At 49.8% G+C, this 27,653-nt stretch overlaps 1 protein-coding gene across 2 annotated transcripts in view; it reads right to left on the minus strand.

Moving 5' to 3' along the window:
- LOC119962925 (PGAP2-interacting protein-like) overlaps nucleotides 1–27,653 on the minus strand; it is a 154,330-nt gene that overhangs the window by 53,858 nt on the left and 72,819 nt on the right. For both annotated transcript variants that reach the window (XM_038791202.1, XM_038791201.1), the window contains 2 exons: nucleotides 23,326–23,580; nucleotides 280–396 (listed from right to left, as the gene is read on the minus strand). In XM_038791202.1, the coding sequence (XP_038647130.1) occupies nucleotides 280–396; nucleotides 23,326–23,580 (372 nt within the window). The remainder of the gene's footprint in view (nucleotides 1–279; nucleotides 397–23,325; nucleotides 23,581–27,653) is intronic.

Consider the following 27,653-nt stretch of genomic DNA (forward strand, 5'->3'; position numbering starts at 1 on the left):
AAAACTTATTGGAAACTATATTTGAAAATGATATTATAAATTTTACGTTAAAGACGGAGTTACACAGAACAGATTACTAGAGGAATATTGCTTTCATATTTCTAAACTATAAACCCTATTTATGCGGATTTTCTCAAGTCAATTCAATTCAAAAACAGAATTTTTGGTCTGCAGTTACATCTATGTTGAGGGTATGTGAAAGACAATGTATAACCACAAGTATAAGCTAAATAACAGTGCAATTATATTTTGTCAGTGTAACTGAATTTTGCCACTTACATAGTTTGACATACTTCGCCAAGTGTTTGAAAAGAGTCACATTGTTAGTTTCTGATGAGAACGATTTAGATTGTCGGCCATAGAATAACCCCAATCCAATCAAGTGCATGACGACACCTGAAAAAGAAGGGCAAAGTGCAACTTGTGGATTTGTCACTTTATTAAATGTAGTTTTTAAAACAAAATCTGTAGACAAAATCGCAGGGACTTTCATTCATAGATCCGCAACATTTCTGTTCATTAGGATTAAAATTAAGGTTTTCTAATAGTTTCGTTTTCAGCTTTTACAAATTTTTAAAAAGGTATTTTTATTCAACAGATTTTCACCATTTCGTCATACAAAACAACAATCCCAACAATACAAATACAATCCCCACAGATAACCACCTCCACCCCCCCCCCCAATCAATCAACAGTAACCAACTCCAGAAAGTGCATGATGACAAACCCAAATAATTATAGAACTCCTCCTTTGCCCCCCCCCCCCCCCCCCCCCCCCCCCCCCCCCCCCCCCCCGCCCACCTCAGCTCGAACTTCACCTTCACTAGGGTCAAAAGCTCCAGCAGGTCCCCCCGCCACGCCGAGGCACAGGATGGAGAAGATGTACTCCACCCCAACAAGATCCGCCTACAAGCGATCAGTGAGGCGAAAGCTAAGACATTTGCCCCCGCTCCCGCCTACAACTTGGGCCGGTCCAACACCCTGAATATCGCTTCTAGGGGACCAGGCTCTATATGCACATGCAAGCCCCCGTGATTGTACTGAACACCGTCCTCCAAAACCTTCCCAGCTTTGGGCAGGAACAAAACATATGAACATGGTTCGCGGGGGCCTCCTCCCACATCGCTCACAGACTTCCTCCATCCCCTTGAACAGCCGGCTCATCCTTGATTTTGTCAGGTGCACCCTATACACTACCTTCAGCTGTATCAGCCCCAACCTCGCACGCACGAGGTTGAGGCAATTACCCTCTGCAGTACCTCACACCACCAGCGCACCCCCAGCTCCTCTTCCCACTTCTCCTTAATCCCCTCCATGGACACCCCATCCTCCTCCAGGATGGTCCCGTAGATCGCCGAAACAACCTCCTTTCCAACACCCCCCCCCCCCCCCCCCCCCCCCCCCCCCCCCCCCCCCCCCCCCCCCCCCCCCCCCCCCACCCCCGATGACAGCACCACATCCAGCAACTAGGAGGCTGGCGCATCGGGAAGGTCGGGAAAACCTTTCTTGCAAAGTTGTGAACCTGCATATACCCAAACCCTTCTTCCCCCTGCACCAACCCATACTTCTCTCCCAACTCCTCTAGGCTTGTGAATCGCCCCCAAGTAACATATCCTTCATTTTCCTAATCACCCTCTCATTCCATCCCCGAAATCTGGCATCCATCCTCCCCAGCTCAAACCCATGATCCCCCCTGATCGACATCCTTCCTGACCCAGCTCCCAGCGTAAAGTGTTACCTAAACTGCCGGCAAATCTTCAACGTGGCCACTACCACTGGACTCACCAAGTACTTTCCTCAGACCATCGGGAGCGGCACTATTGCCAGCGCCCACAACTCCAACAAGAGCCCGCCTCTATCTTTACCCACAGAGCCCCCACCCCATCCTTGTCCTAGCAATGTACCTTCACCATATTGCCACCCAATGATAATAAAGCAGGTTTGGGAGGCCTAACCCTCCCGTCTTATGTCACCTCTGCAAAACCACCCTTCTAATCCTGGCCACCTCCCCCTCCCCCCTCTAAATGAACGAGGAGATCAATATGTCCACCCTGCTGAAGAAGGACTTGGGTAAAATAACCAGCAGACACTGAAATAAAAACAAAAATCGCGGCAAAACATCCACTTTAATAGCCTGAACCCAGCCCAATGACAGAGGGAGATTGTCCCACCTCAACAAATCGGCCTTTATCCTCCCTACCAAGCGAGTGAAATTATACTCCCGGAGCCCTCCCCAATCTCGGGCCATCTGAACCCTCAAATACCAAATACCTAAAGTGGGTTTCCAAGTGGAATGACAGAACCCCCCACCCCACTCCTACTCCGGGTGTGGAGACCATAAAATACACGCTCTTTCCTAAATTCAATTTATACCCGAGACCGTCCCGAATCTCTGAAGCAGCTCCATTATACTCCCCACCGACATGCTTGGTTCTGAAATATACAGCAACAGATCATCGGCGTATAGACACACCCTATGTTCCACCACCCCCCTCACTATCCCCTTCCACAGCCCCGAGCTCCTTAGCGCAATGGCCAAGGGCTCTAAAACCAATACAAAGAATAAGGGGAACAAAGGGCACCCTTGTCTTGTACCAGTGCTGTGCAAAATCCCCCAAATTCATGCTGTTAGTGCAAATATTTGCCATCGGTTCCCACGCCACAAACCTTGGGCCAATTCCAAACCTCTCCAATACCATCATCAAATAACGCCATGCTACAAGATCAAACATCTTCTCTGCATCCCTTCCTTCCACCGGAGACAGGACTACATTCAACAACCTCAAGTTCGAGAACAACTGCCTTCCCTTCATGAACCCTTCCGGAGACATCCTTCCAACCTTGATGCCAACACCTTTGCCAATATCTTGGCATTTGCATTCAGCAGATATATGGGCCCATACGACCCACACTCCACCGCGTCCTTGTCCTTCTTTAGCAGCAACGAGATAGAAGCTTGCCACATCGTTCGCGAAAGGACACCCCTACCTATCGCATCCTCAAACATGCCCACCGTAAACGGCGTCAGCTTGTCCTTAAATTTCTAAGAAAATTCAACTGGGAACCCATCAGGCCCCGCTGCCTTCCCTGCCTGCATCCTTCCAATTGTCTCCTTTACCTCCTACTGGCCCCTCCAACCCTGCTCTATCCTCCTCTCCCAGCCTCGGATACTCCAACTCGTCCAAAAACATCTTCATCACCCGCTGCTCCCTTCGTGGCTCCGACCTGTACAGGTCCCTATAAAATCCTCAAATACTTTATTAATCTGCTCATGGGGCCACCATCAGCTTCCCTGTCCTATCCCGTACCTGAACTCAAATACTTCATTAACTGCTCCAGGTCACCACCAGCTTCCCTGTCCTATTCCATACCCGAACTATCTCCCTCGTTGCTATCTCACTCCGAAGCTGGTCGGTCAGCATACGCCCGGCCTTCTCCCAGTACTCGTAGATAGCCCCCCTCACCTTCTCAACTGGCACACCGCTTTCCCTGCGGACAATTGGTCAAACTTCGCCTGCAACTCCTTCCGCTTGGCCAGGAGACGCAGATCCTGGTCCCCCGTGTACCTCCCATCCACCTACAAAATTTCCTCTGTCAGTTTATGGCGTTCCTCCCTCTCCTCCTTATCCACCTTAGCCTTGTACAAGATCACCTCCCCCCTCACTACCACTTTCAGAGCCTACCAAACTACCGACTGCCAGGCCTCTCACGTGCAATTAAACCCCACATATTCCTCAATCCCCTCCCGACCTTATCACAAAAGCTCTGATCCGTTACCAATCCCACGTCCATTCTCCACCCTTGCCTCTGGGATATCCCCTTCTCCAAAACCACATCCATTCATTGCGGAGCATGATCCAAAATCACGATTGCTGAATACTCAATAGAGATAACCCCGGTAACTATAGGCCAGTGAGCCTTACTTCTGTTGTGGGAAAAGTCTTGGAAAGGTTTATAAGAGATAGGATGTATAATCATCTGGAAAGGAATAATTTGATTAGAGATAGTCAACATGGTTTTATGAAGGGTAGGTCGTGCCTCACAAACCTCATTGAGTTCTTCGAGAAGGTGACCAAACAGGTGGATGAGGGTAAAGCAGTTGATGTGGTGTATATGGATTTCAGTAAAGCGTTTGATAAGGTTCCCCACGGTAGCCTATTGCAGAAAATACAGAGGCATGGGATTCAGGGTGATTTAGCAGTTTGGATCAGAAATAGGCTAGCTGATAGAAGACAAAGAGTGGTGGTTGATGGGAAATGCTCTGACTGGTGTCCAGTTACTAGTGGTGTGCCACAAGGATCTGTTTTGGGGCCGTTGCTGTTTGTCATTTTTTATAAATGACCTGGAGGATGGCGTAGAAGGATGGGTGAGTAAATTTGCAGATGACACTAAAGTCGGTGGAGTTGTGGACAGTGCAGAAGGGTGTTACAAGTTACAGAGGGACATAGATAAGCTGCAGAGCTGGGCTGACAGGTGGCAAATGGAGTTTAATGCAGAAAAGTGTGAGGTGATTTATTTTGGAAGGAATAACAGAAAGGCAGAGTACTGGGCTAATGGTAAGATTCTTGGTAGTGTGGACGAGCAGAGAGATCTCGGTGTCCATGTCCATAGATCCCTGAAAGTTGCCACCCAGGTTGAGAGGGTTGTTAAGAAGGCGTACGGTGTGTTAGCTTTTATTGGTAGAGGAATTGAGTTTCGGAGCCATGAGGTCATGTTGCAGTTGTACAAAACTCTGGTGCGGCCGAATTTGGAGTATTGTGTGCAATTCTGGTCGCCACATTATAGGAAGGATGTAGAAGCATTGGAAAGGGTACAGAGGAGATTTACAAGAATGTTGCCTGGTATGGAGGGAAGATCATATGAGGAAAGGCTGAAGGACTTGAGGCTGTTTTCGTTAGAGAGACGAAGGTTAAGAGGTGACTTAATTGAGGCATACAAGATGATCAGAGGATTAGATATGGTGGACAGTGAGAGCCTTTTTCCTCGGATGGTGATGTCCAGCACGAGGGGACATAGCTTTAAATTGAGGGGAGATAGATATAGGACAGATGTCAGAGGTAGGTTCTTTACTCAGAGAGTAGTAAGGGCGTGGAATGCCCTGCCTGCAACAGTAGTGGACTCGCCAACACTAAACGTATTTAAGTGGTCATTGGATAGGCATATGGACGATAAGGGAATAGTGTAGAGGGACTTTAGAGGGGTTTCACAGGACGGCGCAACATCGTGGGCCGAAGGGCCTGTACTGCGTTGTAATGTTCTATGTTCTATGTTCCTAACCCCAGCCAATACCACCTTGCCCACAAGGAAAAAGTCAATCTTCTAATACACCTTGTGTACTGGGGAGAAAAACGAATACTCCCGATCCCTCAGGTGTAAGAACCTCCATGGGTCCACTCCTCCCATCTCCCTCCTGAGCCCAGCCAGCACCTTTGCTCCCCACCCATGCCCCCCACCCCCCGCACCCTCTTCACAAATGCCACATCGCCCACTCACAGCCATATACGCTCGCCAGTGCCATCAACCTCCCCTCTAGCGCCCACGTCACTATCATGTACCTGCTCCCTGATCCACACCACCTTCTCCATCTGAAACCGCACCCTCTTGCCCACCAACACCGCTACCCCCCCCCAAGCCCTGCTATCAAAACCCCGAGTGAAAGACCTGACACACCCCACCCTTCCTGAGCCTCACCTGATCTTTCACCCTCAGATGGGTCTTCTGCAGCATCACCACGTCGGTCTTTAACCTTTTCAAATGTGTATAAATCCTCAATCTCTTCACCAGTCCCCCTAACCCCCTCACGTTCCACGAACCTATTCTGACCGGAGGTCTCTCACCCCAATCATAACCCTGGGCCCTGCCCCTCAGGCCTGACCGCCCCATACCGTCGAACCTCTCCCTCCCAGAATCCACTTCCTCTTGCAAACACCTATCCCAGTATCGATCCTCTACCCCCATCTTTGACACCTCCTAGGCCCATCGAACCCATTCGTCCAGGTTCCAATGAATGGGACCTGTTCTCCATGTCCTCCACCTTGACTATGAGCCCATTGTTAGCCTCCGCCACCCTCCACTGCTCCTCACCCATCGAGGTGAACTGGTCACTGTGCTGCGACAGAGCTTACTCCACCCCCTTCAACTTCTATCTTTGCTCCCTTAAGACTATAAGACAAAGGAGCAAAATTAGGCCACTCGGCTCATCGAGTCAGCTCCACCATTCAATCATGGCTGATATTCTTCTCATCCCCATTCTCCTGCCTTCTCCCCATAACCCCTGATCACCTTACTAATCAAGAACATATCTTTCTCTGTCTTAAAGACACTCAGTGATTTGCCTCCACAGCCTTCTGCGGCAAAGAGTTCCACAGTCACAATCCTCTGGCTGAAGAAAATCCTCCTCATCTCTGTTTTAAAGGATCGTCCTTTTAGTCTGAGATTGTGCCTCTGGTTCTAGTTTTTCTTACAAGTGGAAACATCCTCTCCACGTCCACTATATCCAGGCCTCGCAGTATCCTGTAAGTTTCAATAAGATCCCCCCTCATCTAAACTCCAATGGATACAGACCCAGAGTCCTCAACTGTTCCTCATATGGTAAGCTCTTCATTCCAGAGTTCATTCTTGTGAACCTCCTCTGGATCCTTTTCAAGGCAAGCACATCACTCCTTAGATACAAGGCCCAAAACTGTGCACAATACTCCAAATGGGGTCTGACCAGAGCCTTATACAGCCTCAGAAGAACATCCCTGCTCTTGTATTCTAGCCCTCTCGACATGAATGCTAACATTGCATTCCTAACTGCCGACTGAACCAGCACGTTAACCTTAAGAGAATCCCGTACCTCGTCCAATGCATTCGACACTGCCACCTTCACCGAAGCAATCACCTCCTCCACCCATTCCTTCACCACAGGCATAATCTCCCTCCGCAGCACCGCCATGTGCTTGGCGAACTGCCTCTCAAATTCTCTGGCCAGAGAATTTCATCACCTCAGTCAGAGTTTCTACTGTGAGGGGAGCGACCCCACCAAGCAATCCAGCCTCCACCATCTTTCTTCTTGCCAAACTCACCCGTTCACCCGATGGTGGACTTTCGCTCGCTTCCTTCTTTCCAGTGTCCTTCTTCTGGGTCTTCGGCATCTCCCACCTTCCTCATAGCTTCTTGCACCAGCTCATTCAAAAACTGCTCCTGAAACTGGGCATGAAAGTCCAAAAACCAGAGCCTCAAGCAGGAGACACCCAATGTGCAACCTCCACCTACATGTCATCACCGGCAAATACTTTCCAAATACTTTCAAACAGATAATCAATAATGATTGGGGAAATAAAAGTTACAATGGAGATTGATCAGTTACGATGCCAAGGTACAATCAATTCACATGTGGCTTCAGGGCCTATGGCAAAACTGTCAAACTATAACTGAGAGTTAGATGTCTTTCTGACACAGAAGGGTATATGGCAGGAACAAGTTAATGAGAAAGCAGAATAAGTGAACTAAATAGATAGGCTGAGATCTTCCGAGCAGCAGAAATGATTGCCAGACTGTTGCTGTGCTCAAAAACGCACCCATTTCTTCCAAGACCTTCCGATCCTGGCTGTCACAGGAATACACAGCGCAATGACTCTCGTGGAACTCTGTCGGAGCCAAGTAGACTGGGGCAAGACAGGACATGCCCCCTTTTTGACGATACCAGCTGCCATTTGGTAAATTTAAAGATCCAGTCTGAATGTAAGTGAACAGGTGGGTGAATGAATGGGTAGCGTGGGTGAGATTGGTAAGAGAGTAGGTGAATACGTGGATTAGGTGGGAGCGCAAGTCGGTAGGGTGCTTGAAGTGGTAGGTGGGTGAGATGGTTAAACTGGATGAGGTATGTAGGTGGGTGAATGGGTAGTCAGATTGAGAGGTGGACAGATCTGGATGGAAGTGGTTGGGTGGTTGGTAGGGTGTCGGGGAGGAGTAGTCATATGGGTTGGGGGGTGTGATAGGCAGGTCTGGTCTTACCGGGGGTCGAGTTGGGTCAGGCCCAGAAGGTAGTCGGGTATGTGGTTGGGTAGTCAGATGGTTAGTCGGATGGTCATGGGGTAGTAGGGGAATAATGGAGTTGCCAGGTGAGTTGTTAGGGAGTAGTCAAATTGTGGTGGGGTGGGATGTGGTCTTGTGGGGGGGGGGGTCAGTTGTTTACCTACCCAGGTGTTAGACTAGGTTTTAACCTGTCTAGTATTGGAATACCCAAACGTTCTGGCCTGAATTTTCACACAAAGAAGCTCTTTTTATTTGTGAAAATGGCAATGGAGGCCCGGATCTGGAAGGTCCGTCCCTGAACTCAGCCTCACAATTGTTGTGGTGGGTAAGGGGAAGAGGTTCTCAATGGCACATCTGTGATTCACAGAGACAACTAAACATGTTAAAATGCAGTTGCCTTCAGGCTGATCAAACTTTGGCTAGTGGGATGTCAAAAATAAGACTTCTGCACTTTAGACAGGTAGGAGAGAGTCTGGAGTTGGCAGTTATTTGAAAAGATAGGGTATGCTTTTGGACAGATAGGGCTACCCTTTTGGATAGGGTCCCAGAGCACCTTTGAAAGAGGCAAGGAGCCTTTTGAGAGAGGTAAGGTGCCCTTTGTGATTATAAAAATTAGAAATGAATGTGCATTAAAAGTGAATGAACTCATTAGATCTGTCAAGCTCAATGAAACTGTCAAAGTGATTTAAATCATCTGCTGTTTAAATATTTTTAAAAACTGTCTGGAACAAATTATTGGAACAGTGGGGCATGACTGATTTCACAATTTATCATTATCACACTGGGATGTCTGCCATTTCAGTTTGATTGATTGTTTCAAGTGCTTATATAGTCTTTGAAATGTGAATACAAATGCATGTTGTAAGGGATTCAATATTTGAGGAAGTGAATTCATCAGTAGACACTTAAGGGGTGGGATTCTCCAGGAATCAGCGGGGTGGGAAGAAACGGCGCAGTGGAGTGGCGGGAACCACTCCGGCCGCCCCAGAGGTGCGGAATCCTCTGCACCTTCAGGGGCTAGGATGGTGCCGGAGTGGTTGGCATCCCGCCGGCCAGCGTGGAAGGCCTTCGGCACCGCGCCAGCTGGGGCCAAAGGGATTCCGCCGGCCGGTGCGGGTCCGCGTCATCCCCGTGCATGCACAGGGGGGTTCACTTTTGCGCCCGCCATTGCAGAGGCCTACACGGCCGGCGCGTAGGAATAGAGTGCCCCCATGGCACAGGCCCGCCCACGGATCGGTGGGCCCCGACCCCGGGCCAGGCCACCGTGGGGCCCCTTCCGGAGCCAAATCCCCCCACGACCCCCCAAGAAGCCTGGAGCCCACCCGCGCCGCCAGGTCCCGGCGGTAAGGGACCAACTCCAATTTACGTCAGCGGGACTGGCATAGAACGGGCGGGACTTCGGCCCATCGAATCGCCGGGGGGGGGGGGCGCTGCTAGCGGCCGCCGACTGGCACGACGAGATTCCCCCCCCCCCCCGCAAAATCCTCAGTGCCGGAGAATTCAGCAGCCAGTGGGGGCGGGATTCAGTCCGACTCCCGGCGATTCTCCCACCCAGCGGGGGGGGGGGGGGGGGGGGGTCCTGCCCAAGAATTTTATTTAATCACAGCATGGGTCTTCAAGCCTGCCCCTGGTGGATACTGGGTGATTCAAAGGCTATGAGGGAAAAGCGTGGGGGGTGGGGAGAATGGGCTGGTATAAGGATGGCACTTTGGGGCTATGAAGGACCTTGGGGTGGGTGGAGGAACATAGTTTGGCATGGAGGGTAGGGGGTTCATGGGGGATGGTAGGAGGCATAGGTTTGGTATAGAGGGTATGGGCGGGAGGCATAGGTTGGCATGGATAGCACTTGGGGAGTGATTGGGTGGATTAAGAGGTATCAAAACTAACCCCTTCCCTCACCCCCACCCTTAAACCCACATGTCACTCCAAGCCTGCCTTTTTTAAACCTTCCCCTCTTAACCCCCCCCCCCCCCCACCCCACCCCCAACACCCTAACACCCACCTCATAAAGTCCACATCATCCCGATTTGGGGCATAGATGTTCACCAGGACCACAGGTGACCCCTCCAGCTTCCCACTCGCCATCATATATCTGCCCCCAGGGTCGGCTACAATACTGCCAACTTCGAAGGCCGCTTTCTTGTTGACCAGCATCGCCACCCACTCGTCTTCATGTCTATCCCCAAGTGGAACACCTGCCTCACCCATCCCTTCCTCAGCCTCGTCTGATCTCCCAGCTTCAGGTGCATGTCCTGAAGGAATACACACCAGCCTGTAAGCTCCTCAAGTACGCGAAAACGTGCAACCGTTTAACTGGCCCATTCAACCTCCGCACGTTGCATGTAACCAGCCGGGTCAAGGGGCTCCCCACCCCCTTTCCCTGCCAATCAGCCATACCCCTTCTTTAGCCAGCGCCCCCCCCCACCACCAACACCACCAACACCACCCCTCCCCACTCCCTGCCCCCACCAGTCCGCGTCTCGCACTTTTCGAGGCCCGCCCCAAGATGTCCACCGCCATCCTTCCTTAACCAACAGCACCACACCAACCATACCCATGTCAGCATCCCCCCCGCCTCCCCCTACACCTCATCTCCCCATAACCAAACAATAAACCAACCCAATCGCCCCCCTCCCCGACTCCCTCCTCCTGGCAACCCCACATTTCACTCCCATTAACTATCCCGACCAGTTGGCATAGTGGCCCTTGCCAAGGGCCTCTGACCACCCCTCATCCTACAAATCCACCCCTCAACCCCCATCCCACCAAACAACAAACATACGAGGAAAAACAAAAGGCATTCACCCTCACCGCTCCGCCCATTGTAACCTTTGCCAATCCACCCACCCTGCGTGCCCACATTTTATGTAAAGCACCAGTCCAATGGTCAATTTCCTCAGACTCCTGTCATAGTCTCTCATAAAGTCCTTCGCCTCCTGCGGCGAGTCAAAATAAAACTCTTGCTTCTGGTGCATAACCCACAAACAAGCAGGGTACAGAACCCCAGACATCTCCCCCTTCTTGTTGAGGGCAGCTTGATCCGGTTGTACCTGGCCCTCCACTTGGCCAACTTCGCTCCCAGGTCCTGGTAGATATGCAGCTCACCCTATTCCCACGTGCCCTTCTTAGTCTGCCTAGCCCACTCTCATAATCTTCTTTTCAAGGAAATGTATCAGCCTCACTACCATTGCCCTCGGCAGCTCCCCCATCTGTGGCCTCCTCCTCAAAGCCCTGTGCACTCGATCCACCCGAGAAGGCGGTCAAAGACCCCCTCCCTCATCAGCCTTTCCAGCATGTACTTTGCTGCCTTCACACCTTCAGTGCATTCAGACATCCCCACGATCCAAAGATTTTGCCTCCTGAGGCGGTTCTCAAGATTCTCCAGCTTCTCTCTCAACCTTTTCTGACTGCTCATCATCATCCCCATCTCTGCTTCCAGCGAGGTCAACCGATACTCGTGCTCCCCCACCAAGTACAGTACTCCACCTTTTAGATTGCCAATCCCTGCGTCTCCTGCCTCTGCTGCACGCGGTCAATCGCCGCCCTTGGCAGCTCCATCACCGTAGCCAGGTTTGTCAAGACCTCCATCCTCTGCTGCTGGAATTTGCTGTTGAGGAATTACACCAGCAGCGCCATCCCTACTTTCCGCAATTGCCTCCTGTGTCGCACCGCAAATACTCTCTTGCTCAAGCTGCTCTCTCTTTCTTGTTTCAGCCCTCGCCCGATGAGCCATAAAGCAGTCCCACCAGAGGAGTTTACCATCCCTCAGTACTTCCTCATACACCTTCTGCTATCCAACATTACACAATTCTGGTGGGGAAGAACCAAAAAAACCACCTCGAGCAGAAGCAGCCAAATGTGCGACCACTCCCTCCATGGCCGCCACCGGAAGTCCAGCGGTACAAGGCTCACTGATGTGTTGAGCTCCCCCATCAATACAGAGGGGGATTTTTGTGAAATCTGCTTAGTTGTTTAATTGTCCACCACCATTCATGTCAGTTTGTAGCAGGACTGCAGAGCTTAGATCTGATCTGTTGGTTGTGGGATCACATAGCTCTGTCTACCGCATGCTGCCTTGCATACAAGTTGTCTTGTATGTAAGCTTCACTAGGTTGATAGTTCAGTTTTAGGTATGCCTCATGCTGCTCCTGGTATGCCTTTCTACATTCTTATTTGAACCAGGTTGATTCCCGGCTTGATGATAATGGTAGAGTGGAGAGCATGCAAGACCATGAGTTTGTGGACTGCGGTTGAATCAAGTTCTGCTGCCTCTGATAGCCCACAGTGCCTCATGGATACCCGGATTTGAGTTGCTAGATCTGTTAAAAATCTATTCCATTTAGCATGGTGGTGGGGCCACGCAACATGATAGAGGGTATCCTCAATGTAAAGATACTATTATCTCCACATGGAATGTGCGATGGTCAGTCCTATGAATGCCGTCACGGAAAAATGCACCTGTGACACGTAGATTGTTGAAGACAAGGTCGAGTAGGTTTTTTCCTCTTGTTGGATCCCTCACATCTACCAAAGACCCAGCCTAGCAGCTATGCTCTATAAGGTTGGGCTAGTGCAGTGAGCCTAGCCCAGTCAGCCGTAATACTACCAAGTCATTCTTGGTGATGGACATTGAAGTCTCCCAGCCAGAGTACGTTCTGTACTCCATGCTTCCTCCAAGTGGTGTTCAACATGGAGGAGTACTGATTCATAAGCTGAGCCCATGTTTGACCTGTTGCCTTGCAAATTCATGGTGTTCAAAGTCAATGTGGAGGATTCCTGGGGCAACCTCCCCGTCTGCGTATACCACTGTGTCCTCTGATGGGCCTGTCAAGCTGTCTGATGGGACAGACAGTGGTATCTGGGACATTGTTTATGAAGTATGATTTGGTGAGCATGATTATGTCAAGCGACTCTGTGGGACAGCTCTTCCTATTTTGGCACAAACACCCAGATGTTAGTGAGGTTGACTTTGCCGGTTGACAGGGCCCATCTGGTTCAATTCCTTTTTGTAGGTTTGATGCAACTAAGTGGCTTGTTAGGTTATTTCAGAGTCAATCAACTACATGACCGTGGGTCTGGAAGGACAGCATATTTCCTTCCGCACATAGAACATAGAACAGAACAGCACAGAACAGGCCCTTCGGCCCTCGATGTTGTGCCGAGCATTGTCCGAAACCAAGATCAAGCTATCCCACTCTCTGTCATTCTGATGTGCTCCATGTGCCTATCCAATAACCGCTTGAAAGTCCCTAAAGTGTCCGACTCCACTATCACAGCAGGCAGTCCATTCCACACCCTAACCACTCTCTGAGTAAAGAACCTACCTCGGACATCCCTCCTATATCTCCCACCCCAAACCTTATAGTTATCCCCCCTTGTAACAGCGACATCCACCCGAAGAAATAGTCTCTGAACGTCCACTCTATCTGTCCCCCTCATCATCTTATAAACCCCTATTAAGTCGCTTCTCATCCTCCTTCGCTCCAATGAGAAAAGCCCTAGCTCCCTCAACCTTTCCTCATAAGACCTACCCTCCAATCCAGGCAGCATCCTGGTAAATCTCCTTTGCACCCTTTCCAATGCTTCCACATCCTTCCTATAAGGCGACCAGAACTGCACACAATACTCCAAATGTGGTCTCACCAGGGTCCTGTACAGTTGCAGCATAACCCCACGGCTCTTAAAGGCAAGCCCCCGTTAATAACGCTAACACACTATAGGCCTTCTTCACGGCTCTATCCACTTAAGTGGCAACCTTCAGAGATCTGTGGACACGAACCCCAAGATCTCTCTGTTCCTCCACATTCCTCAGAACCCTGCCGTTGACCCTGTAATCTGCATTCAAATCTGTCCTACCAAAATGAATTACCTCACACTCATCAGGGTTAATCTCCATGTGCCATTTTTCAGCCCAGCTCTGCATCCTATCAATGTCTCTTTACAGCCTACAACAGCCCTCCACCTCATCCACTATTCCACCAATCTTGGTGTCATCAGCAAATTTACTGACCCACCCTTCAGCCCCCTCCTCCAAGTCATTGATAAAAATCACAAATAGCAGAGGACCCAGCACTGATCCCTGTGGTACACCGCTGTTAACTGGTCTCCAGTCTGAAAATTTTCCATCCTCCACCACCCTCTGTCTTCTATGTGATAGCCAGTTACTTATCCAATTGGCCAAATTTCCCTCTATCCCACACCTCCTTACTTTCTTCGTGAGCCGACCATGGGGAACCTTATCAAATGCCTTACTGAAATCCATGTATATGACATCAACTGCTCTACCTTCATCTACACACTTAGTTACCTCCTCAAAGAATTCAATCAAATTTGTGAGGCAAGAATTACCCTTCACAAATCCGTGTTGACTATCCCCGATTAAGCTGCATCTTCCCAATGGTCATTAATCCTATCCCTCAGGACCTTTTCCATTAACTTACCGACCACTGAAGTAAGACTAACCGGCCTATAATTACCAGGGTCATTCCTATTCCCTTTCTTGAACAGAGGAACAACATTTACCCTTCTCCAGTCCTCTGGCACTATCCCCGAGGACAGTGAGGACCCAAAGATCAAAGCCAAAAGCTCTGCAATCTCATCCCTTGCCTCCCAAAGAATCCTAGGATATATCCCATCTGGCCCGGGGGACTTATCGACCCTCAGGTTTTTCAAAATTGCTAATACATCTTCCCTCAGATCATCTACCTCCTCCAGCCTACCTGCCTGTATCACACTCTCATCCTCAAAACATAGCCCCTCTCCTTGGTGAACACTGAAGAAAAGTATTCATTCAACACCTCGCCTATCTCTTATGACTCCATGCACAAGTTCCCACTACTGTCCTTGACCGCCCTAACCTCACCCTGGCCATTCTTTTATTTCTCACATAAGAGTAAAAAGCCTTGGGGTTTTCCTTCATCCGACCCGCCAAGGACTTCTCATGCCCCCTCCTAGCTCTCCTGGACCCTTTTTTTAGCTCATTCCTTGCTACCTTGTAACTCTCAGGCGACCCAACTGAACCTTGTTTTCTCATCCTTACATACGCTTCCTTTTTCCTCTTGACGAGACATTCAACCTCTTTTGTGAACCATTGTTCCCTCACACGGCCATTTCCTCCCTGCCTGACAGGGCCATACCTATCAAGGACACGCAGTATTTGTTCCTTGAACAAGCTCCACTTTTCATTTGTGCCTTTCCCTGACAGTTTCTGTCCCCATCTTATGCCCCCTAATTCTTGTTTAATCTCATCATAATTACCCCTCCCACAATTATAAACCTTGCCCTGCCGTATGGCCCTTTCCCTCTCCATTGCAATAGTGAAAGATACCGAATTGTGGTCACTATCTCCAAAGTGCTCTCCCACAAAACAAATCTCACATTTGGCCCAGTTCATTACCCAGTACCAAATCCAATGTGGCCCCACCTCTTGTGACACATATTGGGCGCGATTCTCCGCTGCCCACGACAGGTCGGAGAATAGCGGGAGGGCCTTCCCGACATTTTTCCCGACCTCCCGCTATTATCCCCACACGGCCGCCCCCCGACACGAATCGCTGCTTGCCGTTTTTTACGGCGAACAGCATTCTCCCCAGGCCGATGGGCCGAGTTCCCAGGCTTTACGGCCGTTTTCACGAACGCAAACACACCTGCTCTCACCGAAAATGGCCGCAAAGTGCCGTCCCAGACAACCATGGCACCGATTGGCACGGCCGCACCACGGCCGTGCCAAGGGTGGCACGGGCCCGGGATCGGTGGGCACCGATCGTGGGCAGCGGGTCCGATACCCGCGCACTCTTTGTGCCGCCCCGCAGGATCAATCCGCGGGGCGGCTGAGGGGCATAACGGCCCGCGCATGCGCGGGTTTGACGCATATGCACGATGACGTCATCCGCGCATGCGCGGGTTGGAGCCGTCCAACCCGCGCCTGACGTCATCGTGCGCGTCAGCCGCCGTGACGCTTGGCGCGCGGGCTTAGCGGTGGTCGCTAAGCCCGTGATGCCGTGCTTCACGGGGCCGCGCTGCTAGCCCCAACCGGGGGGGGGGGTGGAGGAGAATCGGGTCCCGGGAGGGGGCGCGGAGGCTGCCGTGAAACACGGCCAGTTTCACGGCAGCCTTTACGACTCTCCGCATTTGCGGAGAATCGCGCCCATTGTGTCAGGAAACCCTCCTGTACAAAAACTGCCCCATCCAAACTGTTCGACCTATAGAAGTTCCAATCAATATTTGGAAAGTTAAAGTTACCCATGACAACTACCCTGAGACCTTCACACCTATCCATAATCTGCTTTGCAATTTCTTCCTCCACATCTCTATTACTATTTGGGGGCCTATTGGTGAATCAGATTTGTTTTTACTACAATCGATAAGAGTGTTTCATGGTCACCATTGGACAAGCTTTTTAAAGACCAGATTTATTAATTGAATTTAAACACCACCAGCTGCTATGGTGGGAATTGAATCTGTGTTCTTCATTAGCCTCTAGGTTACCAGTCCAGTGACATTGCCACTACACCACTGCTTTCCCTGCACAAAAAGTGCTGGAAAAATCAACAAACAAGAAGTCTAGCAGCAATTGTGGACAGAGAAACGGAGTTGATGTTTCAGGTCAGGTTAATGATCCCAAGTCAGAACTGAGAGACTTAGAGATAAAACAGGTTGTAAGCAAGGCAGGGATCGAGGTGAAGAAAGGTGTAAAGGGAACGTCTTTGATAGGGTGAAAGGCAGGAAAGATGAATTGGCACAGGGAATGATGGTCCCAGACAAACAATGACCACTGTCTTTTGCTTGTACCACCGTCACCTCGCATAGCGTCCCACTCAAGCTCTGATCGGCATAGTCTCAACTGACATGAGTATTAATATCCAAAGCCCTCTCATGCATTCTGAAAGGTTTTTTAAAATAAAGTTAGAGTACCCAATTATTTTTTATCAATTGAGGGGCAATTTGGCGTGGTCAATCCTTCTACCCTGAGCATTTTTTGGGTTGTGGGGGTGAGACCCACACAGACACGGGGATAATGTGCAAACTCCACATGGACAGTGTGGTGAATTATATGCCATCGTAATTCACACTGTATTGCCTTGCGTTGTATTGTGTCCTTGTGGGCTCTGTATGTGAGCCGTTGCGCGGCTCTGCCCATAGGGGGAGATGAGGAGTTTGTACTGGGCTCCGCCCATGGCTCCTCCCACTAACCGGAAGTATAAAGCACTGCAGCCGTAAGCCTGCTCTCAGTTCCTCTGGTCGCAGGCTGGCTTAGTTGTTAGACTATTAAAACCACAGTTTACTTCCAATCACGTGTCTAGTGAATTGATGGTCACATCAGACAGTGACCCGGGGCCGCTGAAACCTATGGAGCTAGATTCTCCATTTGGGAGACTAAGAGTGGAATTCTCCGGACTCCGACGCCAAAATCGTGTTTGGCGATTGGCCGGAGAATTCCCGATTGCGCCAAAATCTCTTTTCCGATGCCCCCTCCAAAACGGTGTACTCGAAAAGTGTGCCGCACGCCGCTGGGACGGCCTCATGACGTCACCTGAGGCCCTGTCCCAATGCTCCGCCCCCGATGGGCCAAGTTCCCGATGGCGTGGGGCACTCATGCTATTTTTTTACAGGCACCCGACGTGGTGGCTACGGACTAAGTCCCGCGCCTCCACAGTCAGGGGGGAGCCAATCCGCGGGCAGGGGGGGCTTTGGCAGGGGCTGGGGGCACTGGTGGGGGTGGGGGAGATCCGGGGACTTTACGCTGCGTGCCTGCTATCCCCTCGCTAGAGGATCGGTAGAGGTTTTGTGCCATTTTCCGGGCGTAAAACACCATCGTTCCCACGCCGGTCTCAAAATCGGAGAATTTAGCCCTAAATGTTGATGCCAGCAGAGCATGTGTGGACTTTCGCGTCCAAAAAATCGGTGCAAAACCCTCACCAATTCTGGCACCGGTGAGGGGCTAGCACCGGCGCAGAGTGAAACTCCTGTGCATCGTGACAAAAACAGCCGGATAATGGCCGCGTCCTGGACTGTGCATGCGTGCTGCTGGTGACCTGCAGCGGTCGCACTGTAAAACATAGCGCTGGCCTTGCGCGAACCCAACCCGCCAACCACGACCCACAGCCCACCCCTGGCTAACCCCACCCAGACTCCCAGCCCTACCAGAAGCACCCCCCGGCCAGTGGCACAGATCCCAGCTGAGTGTGGCGGCGCTCGACACTGTCTGAACCGGCACACCGGGTTCCCACATACTCGGGACCAGGTGTGACCCGCGCTGTCGGGAACCTGGCCCATCGGGGGTGGAGCATTGAGGGTGGGCCAGCCAATAACCCGCCAATGGCGTTGAAATGGCGCACGTCACGGTGACACCGGTTTGGGGGGGCAGAGCATAGTGGACCACCGTCAAACTGGCAGCGGCCCCGATTCCGGCATCGGACTCTATTCTCTGCCCGATCGCCGATCATGATTTCGGTCACGGAGGACAGATAATCCAGCCTAAGGTTTTTTTTTTCCCTTGGCTGGACAACCAGATGACATTGCCTCAAGGTAAGGCATATACCATTTGGGACTAAGGCTGTGAATGCACAGTTGTTATGGATATTTAAGACAGAAATGGATATATTTTGGGCCAATAAGGAAATAAAGGTATACGGGGCAGAGCAGTAAAGTGGAGTTGATTCAGAACAACAGACATGATTTTAATAAATAGTGGTGCAAGTTCATTGAGCCAGATGGTCTGCTCCCATTTTGGGAGCGGGATTGGTGGCGCGGGTGGGCTCCGGGTCACTGTCCGTGTGGAGTTTGCACATTCTCCCCGTGTATGCATGGGTCTCACCCCCACAACCCAAAGATGTGCAGGGTAGATGGATTGGCCATGCTAAATTGCCCCTTAATTGGAAGAAAAATGAATTGTATACTCTAAATTTATTTTTTTTAAAGATTATGGGCACAATTCTCCAGCCTCAACAAGGCCTCAAGCGTAACGAGGCCGGAGAACAGCGGGAGAGGCCAAAAACAAGATCCGCGCCGTGTGCCAAACAGTTTGCGATGCCACGGCTCGCTCTTTTAGGCGAATTCGGGATCTTGCCGTAGCGAGGCGAGAAACCAATTATCACCACTTTAAGCCCCATTTCCATACAATTACCGAGGCCTCCTGTCATTCAGCAGCCTCCCCAGCAAGTGCTCACGCTGGTGCCGATTAGCACTCCTCTTTAAAAACCTGAACCTCTGACGACAGGGGGACTGGGGAAGGGAGTAGTGTCAGCGGTTTACGGGGCTATTTTGGAAGAGGAGAAGGCACCACTGGCAGGGATCAAAGCAAAGTGGGAGGAAGAGTTGGGAGAGGATATGGAGGGGGGGTTCTGGTGTGAGGTGCTCCGGAGAGTGAACGCCTCCACCTTGTGCACGAGGTTGGGGCTGATACAGCTGAAGGTGGTATACAGAGCACCCCTCACAAGGGCGAGGATATGCCGATTCTTTGAAGGAGTAGAAGATGTGTGTGAGCGTTGCGGGTGGGGCCCCGCTAATCACATTTATATGTTTGGTCCTGAAGCGAGAGGAGTTCTGGAAGGAGGTTTTTAGGGTAATTTCCAAGGTGGTGCATGTGAAGCTGGACCCGGGTCCCCGGGAGGCCATATTCGGGGTGTCGGACCAGCCAGGGTTGGAAACGAGTGCCGAGGCAGATATCGTAGCCTTCGCCTCGTTGATCGCCCAAAGGCGGATCCTGATGGGATGGAGAGCAGCCTCTCCACCCTGTGCCTGGCATGGCAGGGGGACCTGTTGGAATTCTTGACCCTTGAGAAGGTTAAGTTTGAACTGAGGGGAAGGATGGAGGGGTTCTACAATTCATGGGCATTATTCATTATGCACTTTCAAGAACTGGATAACATCAAACATTAGTTGGGGGGATGGGTGGGAGGGTTGGGGGTGGGGGGCTGTGTGTATTAAGGGTGACTATGGGTGATCTCTAATTCCTTTTGATCATTTGTTTGTGTGAACATGTGGGCTGATGTTTGGGGTTTGGTGGGAGGATGGGATCATTGTTATTGATATGGGAATTGACATATTTGTTACTGATTATTGTTTATTGTTGGTGGGTGTAAATTCGGGAGAAAATGTGAAAAAGGAGAATAAAAAATATTTTACAAAAACAAAAAAAAAGTGAACCTGACGAAAGAGCTTCAGTGGGGAACTGAGGAGGTGAGTAGCCATCTTTGCTCACAGGCAAAGAGCCCGGTGGGGGAACCTCTGCAGGGGTGGGCCGCCATGGGGGGGGTGGGGTGGAGAGGTGCTGAGGTGGCAACCGGCCCGGGGGGGGGGGAATCATTCGCGACACTACCATGCCAAACCCTGGATCGTGTGTACCCATTCCAGGGGAACCCTTGTCCCTGCCCGTCTGCCCCACCGATCACCCATAACCCCCACTGACTGCTGAGGACTCCGGCCGTGCGGCTGAGGACTATCGCTAATCAGGAATTGGCAATCGTGGGTAAGTGAGCACTTGGCACAAGCCAAGTGGATTCCCGTGGGTGGGTTGGCCATGTAGCATGTGGGAGTCATTGCCTAGCATCCCAATCACCTTGATGCCTGGACACTGCTGGAGGGAACGGTGCACACACAACATCCGAACACCAAGGGTATGGGGCACAGCTCCAAGGACATGTCCACGGCCGGAGGCTGGGTCAGTGCCACAGGGGGTGGGGTTGCCTGAAGAGATGGGCAAAGGGTCCAGCAATCAGCCAGCATTGCGGAAGAAAGTGACAGAGGCATCATAATGGCTATTCAAAAAGGTGTTTAATGTGCTGTACAATACTCCACTACCAATGGTGCTGCCCCCCCCCCCCCTCCCAACCCCAACCCCCCGTTCCCCATCCCCTCTACCTCTGACATTGTGCACCAGATTTTCCACTGCGGTCGCTACCTTGGCAGTGTTGGCCACGGTGCCACTCATTGCTGGCGCCATCTCCTGCGTCCGTAGCCTCTGGGATCCCTCCAAGCTTCTATGGATCTGCTGGTGCGATGCTGACATTTCCATCTTAACATCCTGGGTGGGTCAGCTCTGGGTAACCCACTTCCACAAACTCAGGATCAGGATGGAACCCAGCTGGGTCCAGGGATCCAGAAACCGATTGCTGTCTCCATGGGGTTCCTGCCTCCACTTGATGTACATCAGCAGCAGTGCGGTGCTCACCAGATTGTGTCCCAGAAGCCTGTCCACTAACATCTCCCACCGAGGTGCGTGTGTCTGCGATGGTGGGGGGGGGGGCGGGGGGTAGGGATGAGAGCTATGCCGCGGCCACATTGACATCCTCAGAGCTCTCCTCTCAAGTGTTCTCCTCAGAGTCAGGAGAAGGGGCCACCCAGGATAGGCCGGTGGCGGTGGCTGGAGGACCTGCAGGTGAATGGACATGTGGTCAGTGGGACGGATGATTCAGTCAGTAAGACAATAACAACTCATGTTTGACAGGTCCTCCGGGTGGAGCGCAGTGGTTCCTCACCTCTACAGCTTCCACCAGCCTCTGCGTTGATGACTGATCTTTTCTCGGCCACACTGGTCACCTCCAGGGCCCGTTCCTCAAAGGTGGTGAGGATACTTATATCTGGCACCCCTCTGCCGCTATGGGCCCTCTCCTGCCGATTGTGGGAGAGCTTTTCCTGCGGAGACAGAGGGAGCATCATTAGCCACATGCATGGTTCAGTGGTGGTAGAGGGGGTGTGAAGGCGGGTTGGGGGGAGGGAAGGCTCGGGGTCACTTGGAGTATTAGGGGGTGGATGCTCCCATGGGGGCGGATGGGTCTACTCATTCGTGCTGCCCGGTGTATGTCGTTGGCCTTCTTCCTGCACTGCGGCCTGTCCTCCTGGTCACACTGTTGGAGCGTATGGCTGCCGGCACCTCATCCCAGGCAGCACTGGCTGCCTTGTGGCTGAGTCTCCTGTGACCCTCGGGGGAACAGAACATCCCTCCTGGCCTCCACTGGGTGCAGGAGCCTCCCAAGGTCAGCGTCCCCGAATCCTGGGACTGGTCTCCTCTGTGCCATTATTACGAGCTGGCTGGGGTTGGATGAACAAGTGATGCTTAAGTGCTGCTCAACTTTGTTAGCGCGGGTCTGGCGAGCGCGGACCCGGCGAATCAGCTGGCGAACCGTTATTTTCAGGGAGAAGCCCGTGAGGCCTTGTTAAATGGACTAATTAACGTTGAATTGCTGGCCTTGCATTGCTGAGCACCGGGAAGCTCACAGCAATTCCTGCTCACTATCACACTGAGAAATATTTCGCAGAATCGCGCCCTATGTATTTCTGGAGGGTTTTCCCAAATTCGCAATATAACTTCAGCAGTGAATCAGTGGAATTAGGAGAGAAAATACACAAGTGACCATTTTCAGAAATTTACATTCTGCTGAGGTTATGACAAGGAATTGGAGAAGTTCGATGGAAATTCAGGGTCAGTCGCTTTACTGAAAGGTCATACAGTCCAATGGATTAGAATGCAGTCTTTTAAAACGTCTTTTACACGTTTTAAACCTGCCACTTCAGTGGGGTTTTGGAGTTGTCAATTTTCAATGTAGAGATCTCACACGGATGATAACAACCCCAAAATAAACTTCCCAGATTCACCAGGGATAACTGCCAGGAAGACCTATTGAGAAAAGTAGGCTAATTCAAACAAGTATAAAATTAGCACAGAAACTCAGGAATATAGAACAGCTGTTTTGAAAGTTTATGCTAGAGTTCCTAACCTATGGAGTTCTCCTGTGCTGTTTGTAAGGTATTTGTGACACTTGTGTGACTGTCTTTGGGATGCAAATCCTCAGAATAAACCTGGGCAATTTTCAACACTAAATTATCAATCTCATTTAATAAGAATAGGGATGGACTAATTCATACTGACACAGGAAGCAGTGCTGCTCTGAAATCTGCGGGCATTATGGGAACTAAACAGATAACACTGCTTTCACACTGATTATTGTCATTTCAAGCCCAAAATGCAAATAATATATTGTGACCTCCAATGGTAACGTCCACCTTGGTACACACCAAAGACGTAGATATTTAAAAATGCGTGAATCAGTGTTTGCCAGCGTGAACAACAGTATTTTGGCATTTTCTGTAAATGGCAGCATTCTAACTTAATCAGCACTAAATCTGTGAACCAATTGTTAAAAAACAATTACACTCTCCATTGAAACTAGAGATGAAAGGTTATTAATTTAAAAAGTTGACATTAAAATAGGAAAAGGCTTTTTTCCATTTTGTTTTCAGACTTACAGGAATGTTTCTCCCTGTCTAATGGTGACTGTAATCCATATTTTATTTTAAACCACATACCTAAAACTACAATTGTTTGTTCTCTAGTAATGGCACCTCCAGGAACAAAGTTATAAGCTGTACACCACACAGTGCCAAGCATCTCCAGCACGTATACCAACATGGCCATGCTCAAGGCCTTCCCTGGATCTCCTGAACTGATCAGGCGGCTAATCAAGTGAGGCCAAAGTGACATGGTATAAATGGCCAAGACAGTTCCTGCAGTAAATGCTCCTTCCCTCCGAAGGTAGAAGATACCAATTGCTGATGCCACTCCTGTAATAACAGTAAAGAAACAATTAACATAATAGAAATCTGCTTGATATCCCCATTCTAAATGGGTGAGCCATTCAAGCGCCAGAAGCTCTTATCAGAAACACTAAAATCAAATGGCTGTTGGGGCTGATTTGACAGACATTTTCAAATTTGCACACCTGTGATAATCACTCACAGCCAAACACCCCACTAGCCAACCAATATGCAGGTGAGGTGCTTTTGAATTACTTTTGTTCTTACAAAATTTGTGGAAGCATTACAGTTTGCTTGGGGGTGCTGTGGTTGAGTTGTTGAATTTGCAGGGAGGAAGAGGAGGATGAGGGCTCTCACAAAAGACCCTACCCATCACATGTTTTTAGGGAAAACCTATCTACCACCACCTCAGCCAGAAGCAATAACTGAGCCACCTGAGATTCACCAAAGATGTGGTCACAGAACTGTGCCGCCTCCTTCAATAAGGCCTGCAGCCTGGCTCCAGGAAGAGGACAGCATTGCCAGTGGTCATCAAGATTACCTTGGCTCTAAACTTCTACATGGCCTGATCCTTGCAGATGGAAGGAGATGACATAGTCAAGATATCCCAGTTCACCATTCATAGCTACAGCAGAGAAGTGATGGAGTCCCTGTATCCAAGAAGAGGCCATTGCTTTATTGCAAAGCAGAAAGGAGGATGAGCAAATACATGGTGTTGCCATGGTAGCAGGATTCCTCATGGTGCAAAGAATCATTGACTGGATGCATATAACTCTGCTGGCCCAATAGGTGAACATGGAGAGAGGTAGAAACTGCAATGGGTTTCATTCCATTTTTTGGTTTGTCATCATCTGTCCCTCAATTCAAGAATGGTAACTACTCAGGGTCACAAGTTTCTGCCATGGGTCTTCATATGACTCAACAGGCCGATTCCCAACCCACAGATCTTTGAGCACATTGGTAGGATGTCTCATGAGGTCGTGTTATCTGGGTTGCAGGATTTGCGTCCTTTCTTGCATGCAGAATTGAAAAGACGGTGAATTCTATTAATGTGCTGTTAGTGTGTGTGTAATTATGCACAAACCATCATGTTAGTGAATTCCCACTATTTGAGCAGCAGCCAGAATGATGTTATCCTGAGGCAGTTTGCTATTCCCAAAGGGTTCAGGTCACCACAAAGAACAGAGGGTGGCTGCTCGGAGACAAGGGATACCCCTCTACACATGGCTGATGAGCCGCTTTGCCACCCATCCATGCAAGGACAATTGGTATGTAATGAAAGGAAGGATTCAATGAAGGGAGATCAAAATATGTTACTCCACAGAACTGGGACATTTGGTCATTCTGCACCACTGATTTTTCATGAGTACCTGATTTTAATTCCACTCACCTTATCAATCACCAAACGCTTTAATCTATTGATTTTTCAAGCTATTAATTGTCTTTGAAAATAATTTATGGACTGCTTCAATAATGGTTTAACATAGAAAAAACTAGGAGACCATTTGGCTCTTTGAGCCTGCTCCACCATTCATTATGATCATGGCTGATCTTCCAAGAGAGCCTGTTCCTGCTTCTCCCCCCATATCTTTTGATCCCATTCGCCCCAAGTGTTGTATCTAACTCCTTCTTTGTTTTGGCCTCAATTAATTTCTGTGGTAGTGAATTCCACAGGCCGACCACTCTGTGGGTGAAGACATTTCTCCTGGTCTCAGTCCTAAATGGTCTATACCATATCCTCAGACTGTGACTCCTGATTCTGGACACTCCATCATCAGGAATATCCTTCCTGCATCTACCTTGTCCAGTCCTGTTAGAATTTTAAAGGTTTCGATGAGATCCCCCCTCGCTCTTCTGAACTCCAGCGAATACAATCCTAACCGACTCAATCTCTCCTTATACATCAGTCCCACCATCCCAGGAATCAGTCTAGTAAATCTTCATTGCACTCCCTCTATAGCAAGAACATCCTTCCTCAGATAAGGAGACCAAAACTGCAAACAACATTCCAGGTCTGGCCTCACCAAGGCCCTATACAAATGCAGGAAGACATCCCTGCTCCTGTGCTCAAATCCTCCCGTTATGAAGGCCAACATACCATTTGCCTTCTTTACCGCCTGCTGCACCTGCAAACTTACCTTCAGCGGCTGGTGAACAAGGACACCCAGGTCTCATTGTACATTCCCCCGCTCAATTTATAGCTATGCAGATAAACATTTGCCTTTCTGATTTTGCTACCAATGTGGATAACCTCACATGTATTCACTTTATACTGTGTCTGCCATTCATTTGCCCACTCATTCATCTTGTCTAAATCACACTGAAGCATCCTGCATCCTTCTGCCAGCTCACCCTCCCATCCAGATTTGTGTCATCTGCAAATTTGGAGATATTACATTTAATTCCCTCATTTAAATCATTAAAATATATTGTGAATAGCTGGGGTCCCAGGACCGAACCCATTAGTCACTGCCAACCATTTGGAAAAGGACCCGTTTATTCCAACTCTTTTATTTCTATCTGCCAACCAGTTTCTATCCATCTCGATACACTACCCCTAAACCAATGCACTTTTAATTTTACATGCTAATCTCTTAATATGGCATTTTTTCGAAAGCCTTCTGAAAGTCCAAAAAAACCACATCTATTGACTCTCAGTCATCAACTCTACTAGTTATACATCCTCGAAAACTTCCAGTAGATTAGTCAAGTATGATTTCCCTTTCGTAAATCCACGCTGACTCTGTCTGATTCTGCCACTGTTTTCCAGTGTTCTGCTATTACATTTTATAAAATGGACTCTAGCATTTTCCCCACTACCGACAACAGGGTGACTGGTCTATAATACCCTATTTTCTCTCCAGCTCCCTTTTTAAATGGTGGGGTTACATTAGCTACCCTCCAATCTGGAGGAACTGTTCCAGAATCTATAGAATCTTGGAAGATGACCACCCACTATTTCTAGGGCCACTTCCTCAAGTACTCTGCAATGTAGATTATCCGACTCTGGGGATTTATCGGCCTTCAATCCCATCAATTTCCTTACTAATACTGATTTCTTTCAGTTCTTCCCTCTCACTAAGCCCTGTGTTCCCCAATATTTCTGGTATGTTATGTTTATGTCCTCCTTTGTGAAGACAGAACCAAAGTATGTATTTAATTGGTCAGCCATTTTTTTTGTTCTCCATCATAAATTTCCCTGTTTCTGGGGTGTCATGGGGACGCAGTAAATTAGCACTTCAGCCTCACGGCCCCGAGAATCCGGATTCAATCCTTGCCCTGGATCACTGTCCGTGTGGAGTTTGCACATTCTCCCCGTGCCTGCGTGGGTTTCACCCCCACAACCAAAAGATGTGCAGGGTAGGTCAATTGACCATGCTAAATTGCCCTTTAAATGGAAAAAAAAATTGGGTACTCTATATTTATTTCAAAAAGTAAAAAATAAAATAAATAAATTCCCCTGTTACTGACTTTAAGGGACCTACATTTGTCTTCACCAATTTTTCTCTTCACATACCTATAGAAAGTTTTACAGTCAGCTTTTATGTTCTCCGTAAGCTTACTCTCATACTCTCTTTTCCCCTTCTTAATCAGTCTCTCGGTCCTCTTTCGCTGAATTCTAAACTTGTCCCAATCCTCAGATCTGCGGCTGGATTCTCCACTTGGAAGACTAAGTGCTGACACCAGGGGAGCATGTGTGGACTTTCACAACTGAAAAATTGGCGTGAAACCCTCAACGATTCTGGTACCGGTGAGGGGCTAGCACCACGGCTGAAACTCCAGCGGATCATGCCAAACATGGCTGGAGAAGAGCCGGGTCCCGGGCCGCTCATGTGCACAGCTGATGGCCTTCACCGGTGGTGCTGTACAACATGCACCTACCAACTGCGACCCCAAAGCCCACCCCCTGGCCACCCCCCACCAGACCCCCCTGCCCTAGCAGAAGCCTCCAAGACCAGCGGCACGGATCCCGGCTGGGTGTGGCAACACTGGACACAGTCCACAGCCGGCATGCCGGGTTCCCATACGGTCAGGACCACACGTGGCCCGCGCCGTTGGGAACATGGCCCAACGGGGGGGGGGGGCGGAGCATAGCGGGT

The sequence above is a fragment of the Scyliorhinus canicula genome, chromosome 3 (assembly GCF_902713615.1).
Source record: "Scyliorhinus canicula chromosome 3, sScyCan1.1, whole genome shotgun sequence".
NCBI lineage: Eukaryota > Metazoa > Chordata > Chondrichthyes > Carcharhiniformes > Scyliorhinidae > Scyliorhinus > Scyliorhinus canicula.